The 12,444-nt window shown below is 45.8% G+C and overlaps 1 protein-coding gene across 6 annotated transcripts in view; it reads left to right on the forward strand.

Annotated features, from left to right (window-relative positions):
- The window catches only part of CDC42BPB (CDC42 binding protein kinase beta), a 116,375-nt gene extending 113,133 nt beyond the window's left edge, over positions 1-3,242 (forward strand). For all 6 annotated transcript variants that reach the window (XM_034767917.1, XM_034767919.1, XM_034767922.1 and 3 more), the window contains one exon: positions 1,455-3,242. In XM_034767917.1, coding sequence (XP_034623808.1) covers positions 1,455-1,586 — 132 coding nt within the window. In that variant the 3' untranslated portion in view covers positions 1,587-3,242. The remainder of the gene's footprint in view (positions 1-1,454) is intronic.
- Positions 3,243-12,444: the final 9,202 nt, after the last annotated feature.

A 12,444-nucleotide genomic window follows, 5' to 3' on the forward strand; every position in this document is an offset into this window, starting at 1 on the left:
GTGCACCCAAGATCACCAGTCAGTTTTGAAGATCTTGGCCTTGAGTTCTAATTCCAACTCTCCTTGTGACTCGTGTTGCCTTGGGTGAGCCGCTCTAAAACAAAACAAAAATTTAAATTGGGTGGCTAAAGTTTAGGCATCTAAATAAGTGTCTTGATTTTTCAGAGGTGCTGACTACCTACAGTTCTTGTTGACTTCATTATGTATTGCAATATTCTTCCTAGATCCCCCTCACATTCCATATTCTAGTTGTTTGCTGTTACTTGTAGATGCATATACTGGAATATATTCAACTTTTAAAAGTGTTTAATTTTCACTTTTTTTGTTAAATCTTACATTGGTTATTACCTAGGAGTTTTAATTTACAATTGAATAGGTTATTACACATGCAAAATCAGGATATAACGCTACCCTTCACCTTTATATCATTGTTTTCCCATAGCTTGCTGCCTTATCACAGCATGAACTCAATTGTGTATCTTGTTAGAATAATCTCATTGGTGGTGGTATATCACAGAAGTGGCAAAATCTTGTGAACAGCAGTCCTCACCGATGTCACCTTTCAGTCAATGAGCTAAATTTAAATTCCTTTTTCTGTAGTAACAGACTGCGATGATAACAGTTTTCCTAGGGAACTTTTCATGAGCCACAGATTTGTGTACTGTTAAGGGTTACAACTCACCAAAATAGTGGGAAACTGGCCAGCTGAGGGAGGACCAAGATTTGGAGGCGGCGTTCCAGCAACCAGTAGGGTGTCTGGAAAATGATCATCGAAGAGTGCGGTCTTAACTGAGTTATTGACTGGAAGGAGTCTCCTGTAAACACGTATTATTTCTGCAGTGGGTTTCCAGCCTGAGATTTGGCAACTCTCTGATTATTTTGTCATGCAGTCAAAACACTTCCCACAGGTTTCCTCATGCTGCCAGGGCCATTGTTTGCCAAAAGCTTATGCAACATGTAAGCTATTTTATAATTTCTGTTCTTCAGTGTGTTGATAAAGTATTTGAATGAAATTGTTTGTTTACGAGATGTGCAAACAAATCCTATTTTGTGCCCACTTAAATCAGTTGGGAAAAAATTGCTGAAAAATCCTAAATTACATTGAATAGAAATAAACTGTTTTCCAACAGGAAAAGCTTTGTAGTGGCTAGAGGAGAGGAAAGTAATAATAGGGACTCCTGAGTTCTTCTCCTGACTTTACCACTTACTTGTGTGATATTCGTAAGTCACTTAGGAGACTGATGCAAAGCCTATTGGCGCTAATGGAAATATTCACATTAACTTCAGTTAGCTTTGGCTCATTCCTTCTACCTAGGCCTCATTTCGTGAGTGTCATGTAAATGAATGTAAAAATGAATGTAGTACCTTAATTATGTTTGTAAAGTGCCTTGAAAGCTTCTGAGTGTAAAGTATTTTAAATAAGAAATTGAATCCTTTTTGTTTCTCTTTAACAGCCTGATTCAGATTCTACCAAACACTCTACTCCCTCTAACAGCTCAAATCCAAGCGGTCCCCCAAGTCCCAATTCTCCACATAGGAATCAGCTTACACTAGATGGACTGGATCAGTCAACCTGTGATGCGTAACACTACAGCTCCTACCGTTCCAGCTTCGATCATTCACTACTCCATGGAGTATTCAAGAGCAAGGCAAAGCTCAGATGCTAGTGCCAAGACTGATTCTAAATCTCTAGTGTTGCACAAGAATAATTATATATCCAGATTGTAGATACAGAATATTGAAATGAAGAAAAATCCTTTACTACAATAGTGATCAAGCTTTTTATGCAAAATTGTTCACTGTTAAGTTATGGTTGATTGATTCATTTTATTTCTGCACAGCTATCACAGTTTCATTGCATAGTAGGATTAAAGGCCACCAGTAAATAGTCTTATTCTTATGCTGAAAAAGAAATAGAGAAGAGGTACTGATAGTGTTACTACTAAGCAGTATCAGAAATATTATTTTTCTATAGAATGATGTAATGTCTCATTAGCTGGAAATCCTTTTAGACAGAATTTGGACCTCTGAATAGGAAATACAAGCAGGTTGAGTTACATCCTCAGATAAATATACTTTTTCCCTTTTTCCTGTAGCTGTTTCCTAAGTCTTTAGGGGAATGATAGGAAGCTATAGGTTGTTCCCAGCATCAACAGAATCATCAGGAAGTCAAATGAAAGTTGGTGATAGTTTTGTGGCCTTTTAACTCATTTAGCCATTACAATTCAGCTGCGTAACTGTCTTTCTATCTTTCTACCAACTTTTTAGTCTTGTACATAGGACTATTACCAGTAACGTTTTACTCTTACCCTGCTTTTTAGTCCTTATCGTTCATGATCATTAGTCAGGGCTTTTAAGACATCAGTAAATAATGCTGTGAAAACAAATTTTACTCTTAGTTCCTGCTATCCTCTTCTGAGATGTAATTTCTCTTGGTTTTTCAGTGTAAAATACACTACATTTTTTTTTTTTTTTTTAGCTAGCAAGCATTCTTGCAGGAACACTACCCTTGAAGTCTGCTTGAACTAAGGGACTGTATTTATACTAAAACATCAGTCTATTTTATTGGTAACCAAAGTGGAACATGAAGGATGTGTAAGCGAGGGTGCTGCTTTTTCATTAATTGTATCCTCACATGCATGAAGACCCCATGATTATTAATCAAGTATTGATCATGGAGAAAGATGCACAATACACTCCTGTATATTTTGCTATGGCCCACGTGCAGTGGTGATGTCTTGCGTGTATATTTAATCTCATGCTTCCATGTATTATACATTTAGTAATCAAAGATTTGTGACCATGTTTCATTAAAAGCTTGTAATTAATTCAGTGGCTGGCATATCCAGTTTGTCATTGTCACACTAGTGTGCCTTCTGTGCCAATTTTATGACAGTTGGATGTCACTTATTTAAAATTTGGTTTAAATGGGCTAATGATGATCTACCAATGGCTAATGTTCTTTTCTGAAACACTGTATAGGACGTGCACTTATATTTAGTTTAAACTGAGTGTTCTAGTCAACATTTAATCCTGTTACATTAAGTGTTTGACAGTACTTGCTCTTTTTTCTCAGATTATTGATAAAGGGGGCTCTATTAGAGCTGGACACTACTGCTTTTGGGGTTTTCTGGTTTTTACTTTTTTAATGTAAGTCTAAGTCTTTGTAATTATTGAATTGTGAAAACATTTTTGAACAATTTACCTGTCAATAAAGCAGAAGAGGGAGGTTTTAAAGTTCATAGTGGTCTGTCTTGACGTGTGAAAATACTTTACTGTGGGTGCTTAATTTAGTTTCATAATAAATTCACTGTGTTCAATTAAAACTTAAGATATAAAACGAAGGAGAAATATTTTGAAATGCCATTCAGGAGCATTACAAAAGAGCTTTCCTTCATCTGAGAAAGGATTGTCATTTTCATTCTGAGTCCCTGATTCGTGTTAGCTTCTTTTAAAATAATTTAGAACAATTTTTTCTTGGGGATTGAGGTGGAGGTGAAGGGACCTCTGTATCTGTTGAAACATCTTCTAAATTGTGTGGTGGATGCAGGAAAGTTAAGAAGATGCAGTGGTTCCAAAGAAACACTGTTATGAAAATGTTAAAGGGTGGGAATTTGAATGCCTAGGTTGAAGTTCCATTGTTTTAATAGAATATCAGGGTTGGAAGGGACCTCAGGAGGTCATGTAGTCCAACCCCCTGTTCAAGGCAGGACCAATCCCCAGACAGATTTTTGCCCTAGATCCCTAAATGGCCCTCTCAAGGATTGAACTCGCAACCCTGGGTTTAGCAGGCCAATGCTCAAACCACTGAGCTATCACTCCCCCCTACCATGCTTAGTGTACTGAGGGATTTTGAACAATGCTTTGTTTTAGAATTCCACATGTGCTGCAGTACTTGGCTACAATGGGGCAGGTTACAGCTAAAGTTTAGAAGAAACCTAGTTTCTACTTTAACCCTTCTAGATTATTAACATACTTCCTGTGTGAATTTCCATCATCCTTTATAGGCGCTCCCAAGGATTTGATTTTTTCCTGCTTGTTGATCTTTACCACCCTCATAGCAACTATTCTCCTCCTAGCCACTCAGGCCTGGATGGAAATCTTAATAGAGTTCCCAGTCAGCCAGAAGGATCACCTGGGTCTCTTGTATGATAGTGCAGAGCGGTGCAACTGAGCTGGCTTTCCAGTTTGGGGAAGGTGTACCCAAAAATCTCCCTGGAGATGAATGTAGGTTTGCTGACAAGAGGGAGTACAACAAACTCCAAATGCAGTATTCAGACAGTAACCCATCATCTAAAAAAGTGAAACATTTCTACTTCTCTTGGGCTGATTGTTTTTTGCATTCCAAGGGCTTAACTTCAAAACTGCGACTCTATTAATTATAACAGTGCTAAATTGCAGCACTCAAACTCAGTAACAGAGGTTTGGATGTAATGTAATACTCCTGGGGGAATTCTGTGCTACTGCAGAATGCAGAATTTTGCAAAAATTAACGTGCACAGAATTTCCTTTCCCCCACAGAAATGGGCTGCAGTGCTGCTAGCTGCCACTAGGGGCCACTGGACTTTGCAGAGCCCAGATTGCACATAAAAGACGCTGCTGGGGAGAGGGAGCTAGAGCAGGGGTTCTCGAACTAGGGGTCGGGACCCCTCAGGGGGTCATGAGGTTATTACATGGAGGGTTGCAAGCTGTCAGCCTCCACCCCAAACCCCACTTTGCATCCAGCATTTATAACGGTGTTAAATATATAAAAAAGTGTTTTAAATTTGTAAGGAGGGGCGCACTCAGAGGCTTGCTATGTGAAAGGGGTCACCAGTACAAAAGTTTGAGAATAACTGAGCTAGAGGATTCCTGGCAGCTAAAGTTCCCAGCATGCCCTGGGGGAAGAAGAAGGCAGCACGCAGGAAACTCCGTGCAAGCCTGAGACCGAGCATCAAGCCTTTTCTCCCTCTGGATCTCTGGGTGAGGAGAGTGGGGGTATTGGGGGGGGGGAGGTGCAACAGGGTGCGGGTATCTGGCCCCTGGCTGGGCTCTGGGGGTGCGGGATAGGAAGGGGGCAGAGAAATGGGAACTGGGTTGTCATAGGGGTTTCTTTAACTCTGTACTCCTGGGGAATTTTTGTGTCTGTATTGTTACAGACATACTTGCTACAGGTATTTTGAAATAAATTATCAAAATAATTGAAAGTGGTGTGATTATGTAGTGTTATTTTGACAAATAAAATTTGCAGAATTTTACAATACTGTGTGCAGAATTTTTAATTGTTTGGTGCAGAATCCCCCAGGAGTAATTTAAGCACATGGGTAAGCAGAGGTGACTAGTAACTGCTGACAGTGGGGGTGCACAATTTAAAGTTTCTGGTTGTATGCAATGCGGTTCAGGGCAGGTACTCAAGAGACAAAGGAGTTTTAATTTCTAGAACTATTTTTGATGTCATGTTTTACGATAGTATGTAATAGCAGACGGAGACTGTTCTAAAAGAGCTACACGTGATGCTCTGGATTGCACTGGTGTGCTAGATCAATTTGAAGAAGAGAGATATGCTCTTTTAGAGCTCTTGTGATATCAGTACCCAATAAATATGTCAGGAATCAGTTCTAATTTAACCCTATTAAAATTATTTTCCCCCTCCATTTGAATCCCCTCTCCCTGCTGAATTTATAAGGAGACATTGGCTCTCTTGGGCATCACAAGTACCAGAAATCTCATGCTAACCCTACTGGTGGCTATGATGTCTCTTCTGGTACCTGTAGTATCACAGAATGCTGAATATTGGTAATCAATAGCAAACCTGTAAAAACAGATTTCATGGCAGGAGGATAGTGGTTTGAAAGAATTTTTGGAAAGTAAATTAAAACAGATTTCTGTGCTCAATCGCCTGTGCCCAGCCCAGTTAACAGGGACATTCAAGTCATGTTTCTGAGCTTGCCTACAATTTTCTCTTTACAGTTCACTTTTAACTAGCGAGGGACCAAAACTAGGACATAGAATCCAAGCCACTCAGAAAGAAACATGAGGCAGATCAGATCTAGGTCCAGATTTCAACTTCACAGCTCAGGTTTATTTTTATGATGGGCCTGTTCCGAACTCCAAATCCCAACGCTCCTGTGAACTGGCTTGGGTTTGTATCTGAAGTTGAGGAACTTGAATTTGGATCGAAGTTTCACAGCTGATACACTTTTGCTATTAACTTTACAAAGTTAACAGTGTGACTCTCCAGTTCTTTATTATTTATTCTATTCCAACATTAAGGCCCCAATTGAGCAAACTCTCAAGCATCTGCTCAATTATAAGCATGTGAGTCGTCCCATTGAAATCAATGGAACTGCTCAAGGGCTTGGATTTAGCAGGTTTAAGTACTCTGCTGGATTAGGGCATTTAGAAAAAATGAAATAAAATATTGTCACAGTTTCAGGGGAACTGCACTTGTACCCCCCCTCCCCCATCGCCTCTGGTCCCTTCTGCCTTCCTCCCTCCCCATTGCCTCAAGCTCCTTTCTGCAGCCTCCCATGCACCAGACAGGCTCCACTGTTGAGCCTGCTGCCAGCCTGATCCCTTTTCCCAGCTCCGGGCACCACCTAGCGGGACTCTAGTGAGAGCACATGGTGTCAGTGTCTTTCCCAGGTACAACCCCTCAGCCGTACTCAGCTTGACTCCCATGCTGGCAGAAATCTGGGACAGGCATGTGACCTCACGTGTCCCCACCCACCACCAGGCATCGCCTATGTGGGTAGGTTTCTAGAAACAAATGAATTGCTTAGTACTAAATAATTCCTTTTTTAAATGCAACATAGCAAGGTGTCCAATGCCCCATTCCTCTACTAGAAATTACCCAGGCGATGATTCCGCTCATCCGTAAAGCATCAGGCTAACGTATTAAACAAAAAATAATGCAGAGCTCATGAAATATTAGCTTGACAGCACCACGGACTGATCCTGATTAATGGCAAGGAAAAGATACAGGATCGGTTGGGCACTTCAACCCTCCAAGGAATGAGAGTTCTCTCCCCACTGTTCTATTAGTTTAGAGCAGGGGTGGGCCAGCGGCCACACCACTTGGCTCGGCTCCGCTCCGCTCCGGACAGGGTGCTGGGTCGGAGGCGCACCACGCGGCTCCCAGAAGCCACAGCATGGCCCCCTTCCTACGTGCTCCAATGGCCTCCTCCAGTGCTCCACTTGGAGTTGCTGGGGATGGGGCAGTGTGCAGAGCCGTCTGGCTGCGCCTCTGTGTAGGAGCCAGAGAAGGGACATGACACTGCTTCTGGGAGCCGCTTGAGGTAAGCACTACTCAGAGCCAGCACCCCTGAGGCTCTTCCCCAACCCCCTGCCCTAGCCCTGATCCCCCCTCCCACCCTCTGAACCCCTCAGTCCCAACCCAGAGCACCCTCCTACACCCCCAAACTCCTCATCCCCAGCCCCCCCCCAACCCCAATTTTGTGAGCATTCATGGTCCGCCATACAATTTCTATACCCTGATGTGGCCCTCAGGCCAAAAAGTTTGCCCTTCCCTGGTTTAGATGGAATATATGGGCCCAGAGAGTTAACATGACCCGGTCCTTGTCAATACCAGTGTTAAACAAGGCGAAGGGTTGGGTATACAGAGACCTCAGCCTGCTTAGTACCACTGCAAACATATTGAAATTCATGCCAAAGGTTAGAATTTTATTAATTGAAACACACAAAAGGAAACAAATCAAAGCCAGGCAAAAGGCATTAAGAGAGTATATTTGGACAATTATTAAAAGCCTGTCAGTCTCTCTTTAGAGTGTGTGAATTTTGGTTAGTCTCTTATTTTGTCACAGTCCTGCGTGGGGAAGGGTTAGTTCTGTTGATCAGTTCTGAGTTAGGAATTAGTCATTTTGCTGCTTTAGACAAAACACACAGGAGAGAGAGGATAGTAAAGATGGGGAAATACAGTTTCTGTTGATGTTCTCAGTATATAGAACAACTGGTCAGTCATGGACAGATCGCAGGCAAGCCACCACAGCAACTGTTCTGGACTCTGGCTCACCTTCCCTGATCAGGGACATCATCTGGTTGGTCTGGTCAGGTCCCTCTTCACTGGTCCTTCTCTGGCAGAGGTGGATGGGCTGTCTCATCTTGCCATGCCGGTGCCTTGCGGTGCAGATGATTTCAGAGTCAGGTGAAAAGCAGGACAGAAGGAAGATGGGGAGGGAGGGAATGGAAAGGAAAACATGAGGGAGGGGAAGACAGCAGGATCTCACATGTATCAGGCTGGGGTCCTCAGTGGTGCAGCAATGGTGTTCAAGCTTCCCAAGCAGAGTTTCAAAGCCTTGTGACACGGCAACAATCCTTCCACCTTAGCTGCAGGAATTTTAAAGTTCCATTTTTCTCCCCTAAAAGTCTCTCTCCCCCCCCTCACACTGCCCCTTCTCCCCAAGCCCTCGTCCCTGCACTGCCCTGTCGCCCTCGGCCCCCTCACCCCCCCCCACCCCTTGGTCCTGCTCCCACGCCACCTCTTCCCTCCCCCAAGACCACCTCCCCTCCTAGCTCCTCTCTGCCCCTGTCCAGGGGTGCTGGAACAATTTGTATAGAGGAGGTGCTGAGAGCCATTGAACCAAACTGTAAACCCTGTATATGATGGAAACCACTTCAAGCCAGGGGGTGTAGCAGCACCCCTAGTTCCAGCACCTATGCCCCTGTTGCTTGCCCTTATGGCTGGTAGAAAGGGAGAGGGCCATGCCCCTGCCCCCCCCCCCCCCGGCCCTGCCTGTTCTGGCACCCCTGGCCCTATGCCTTCAGCTCTCTCTCTTGTGCAGGTGCTTGTGTTGCCCCTCCCCCAAGGCTCTGGGCTGGGGTAGGAGGTTGGGGTGCGGGCGATGGAGGAAGTTTGGGTGCAGGCTCTGGGCTGGGGCAGGAGGTTGGGGTGCAAGAGGAGATGTGGGCTCTGGGAGGGAGTTTGTGGTGTTGGGGTGCAGGTGAGGGTGCGGGCTCTGGGAGGGCATTTGGGTGCAGGTGTGAGGCTCCACCAGGCAGGGGGTTGAGGGTCTGGTGGTTACCTTGATCGGCTCCCGAAAGCGAACCGCACCCCACTCTGGCAGCAGCTCCTAGGCCGGGGGGGTGGGGTGGGGTGGGCAGTCTCCATGCGCCGCTGCCGGCAGGCACTGCCCCTGCAGCTGCCATTGGCCGCGGCTTGGGGTAGGGGCAACATGCGGAGATGCCCTCCCCCAAGGGCCGCAGGGATGTGCCTGCTGCTTCTGGGAGTGGAGTGGGTGGGCAGGAAGTCACCTTAGCCCCATTGTGCTGCCAGAGATGGCAGCGGGGGCCCCCAGGCCCTTTTAAATTGCCCGGGGGTGACAGGTGGGATGCTCCGGGGGAGGCGCGCAGGGACGGCAGGCGGGGCTGAGGGAGACACCCAGCCCCGAACTTTGGTGGAGGCAGGCCCCCATGCTCTCATATTGGTGGCGCATGGGCATCACGGGCCCATACAACTCACTGCCCCTGGCCCCTCCACCTGTCAGTGGCCTGCATCAGGCCCCCTGCTGACAAACATCACAGGTGCTTAGAGCACGCCTACAACATTGGCTCCCCCTGGCGAGAGAAGCATTTTTCCTGCCTAGTTTGAGAATCCTGGTTCGGGACCTCCAGGGCTTCAGCGTCAGCAAGGGCTCTGAGCTGCTCCTTAACTGCAGCATCAGCATTTAGGCTGCTTTGAAAATGCTGAGCAGCAAATTTAGGCACCTGGGAGGGGAGGGGGATTAGGCGGCATCTGAGCTGCACCTTTGAAAATGTCATTGGAACCTACATGGTGGACTTAGGTACCTATCTGCCTTTTTAGGCACTTAAATCCCTTTGACGATGAGGGCCTTAGTGACATTAAGAATTGTGGTGTGTTATGCCAGAAAAATGCTAAATGTCAACATTTTAAAGGGCTACGGTGGGTGAAGTAATATCTTTTATTGGCCCAATTTCTGTTGGTGAGAGAGATGAGCTTTTGCGCTTACCCAGAGCGCTTCTTCAGGTCTGAGGAAGGTATGCTGAACATCGCAGGTAAATGCAAGGTGGGACAGATTGCTTCGCCTAAGAAGTTATCACATATTCAAGGTAAAGTGGCCCATTAACACCTCTCCAGTCATAGGACTGTTGTAATAAACCAAAACTCTAGTGTCTCTGTTCAGTATCTGGTTTTGAGTGTCTAGCAAAGTTATGAATTTAAGCTCCCAGGCTCATCTTTTGAAAGTGTTGTGCACGTTTCCTTTGAGGATGGGGACTGATGGGGCCAATGTAGCGTGATGGTTTTCTGAAATTTCATAACACTCAAAATCATGGACTGAACAGACACCTCGGCTTTCTGGCTTATTACAACAATCTGTAAGGCTTTGTCTACATTCGCATTTTTTTCAGTAAAATTTTTGTCAGTCAGGGATGTGAAAAAAACACATTTCCTGATGGACAAAAATGCCAGTGTAGACAGCACTATGTCAGTGGGAGATGCTCTCCCACCAACATAGCTACCGCCGCTCATTAGAGATGGTTTAATTAAGCCAGCGGGAGAGCGCTCTCCCACCAGCATAGAGCGACCGCACAAGAGACCCGTGCCATTGTAAAGTCTGTAGTAGGCTACGTCTACACTGGAAACTTCAAAGTGCTGCCGCGGAATGCTCCCGCAGCAGCGCTCTGAAGTGCGAGTGTGATCGCACACGAGTGCTGGGAGAGAGCACTCTCAGCGCTCCTCGTAACCCACCTCCATGAGGGGATTAGCGCTGGGAGCACGGCTCCTAGTGCTCCGGAGCCTGTCTACACTAGCGCTTTAAAGCGCTCAGACTTGCTGCACTCAGGGGGGTGATTATTCACACACACACACACACACACACACACCGCCAGCAAGTTAGAGCACTATAAACTGTAAGTGTAGACAAGCCTGCATAGACAGCTTAACCCACATGCCCCCTCCTTTTGTCCTATGACTGCAGAGGTGTTAACGGGCCACTCTACTTTGAATGGTCCCATACTCTATGTGCTAACGATTTAGGCTTAACTCTCTGTTCCACCTTGCATTTAGCTGTGATACTCCTTGTACCTTTCCCAGACCTGCAGACAGGGCCGGCTCCAGGCACCAGTGAAGGAAGCAGGTGCCTGGGGAGGCCAATAGAAAGGGGCGGCACTCCGTCCGTTGTTGGGGCGGCATGTCCGGGTCCTTCACGCCCTCTCATCCTCTTCGGTGGCAGCTCGATCAGGGTGTTTTTTGGTTTTTTTCTTCGCCGCTTGGGGCGGCAAAAAAGCTGGAGCTGGCCCTGCCCGAAGAAGAGCTCTGTGTAAGCTTGTCTCTCTCACCAACAGAAATTGGGCCAATAAACAATATTACCTCACCCACCTAGTCTCTCTAATATCCTGGGACTGACAGGGCTACAACTACACTGCATACAATGTTTAAAGCGATAGATTAGGGCAGTGCTTAATTTGTGCCAGGGCTTGTCAGGCCTGATCCCTCGCACCTCTAGGCTTTGCAGTTCATAACTCAGCACCTCTTTCATTACAAATTAAACCCTGTTTTAGGGTATGAGCAATTCTGTTAGAGCTGCAGTTCAGCAGTTCAACCAGAGGAGGACTACAGAATCAGAAATCACTCGGCTCTATATTATACCTGCAGTAAACATTTCTTCTCCCCCACGAAGATCGGGGTGGATTTAGAGTTAATGGGACCCTGTGCTCAGCTTCATTTTTGGGGGGTCCTCTTTGGGACCCTGCCAAGAAAAAGAACATTCTCTCTTATCTCCTCCGACCCCCCCATTTTTCATTCTTTTTTTCTTCATCTTCCTCCTATAAGTAATAGGAAATAAATGAAAATAAAGTGAGGTACCTTGATTGTTTTTGTAGTCTAATTTATTTTTCCACAGACCACTTGAAAAATTGCTGAGGGTCTCAGCGGACCACTTAGTGATCTTTCCAAATATTGTTTGTACTGTTAGCTAACTATTGTAAAACTCTTTGGATAAGAGTGCTTTATATAAAAAGAAATGTAAAAAAAGCATTGGGGTGTGGGGTCTGGCCAGGACTTATGGTGCCGGAGGGGGCTGGGGGTGCAGGGTCTGTGAGGAAATTAGGGTGCAGGAGGGGGCTGAGGGCTGGGACAGGGGGTTGGGATGTGGAGCACTTACCTGGAGAAGCTCCCGTTTGGTGTGAGGGGTGCAGGTGGGGATGTGGGGGGAGGAGCGGTGGGCAGGGGGCTGGGAGTGTGGGAGGGTTGTAAGAGTCAGGGAGGGCAGGGAGTGTATGAGGGGGTGCAGGAGTGGGCTGGGGATTGGGGTGCAGGGTCTGGCCAGGAGGTGAGGGAGGGGGCTCAGGGATGGGGCAGGAGGTTGTGTTGTGTTTCACTGTAAATCCACCTCTGACTAAGATGCAACACCTCATTGAACTAGTACAAAACAGGAAATAGAGTGGCTCATTTGTATGGGATCACACAGTCCACCGTTTCAGTTTACT

This window comes from Trachemys scripta, chromosome 4 (genome assembly GCF_013100865.1).
Source record: "Trachemys scripta elegans isolate TJP31775 chromosome 4, CAS_Tse_1.0, whole genome shotgun sequence".
In the NCBI taxonomy this organism is placed as follows: Eukaryota; Metazoa; Chordata; order Testudines; family Emydidae; genus Trachemys; species Trachemys scripta.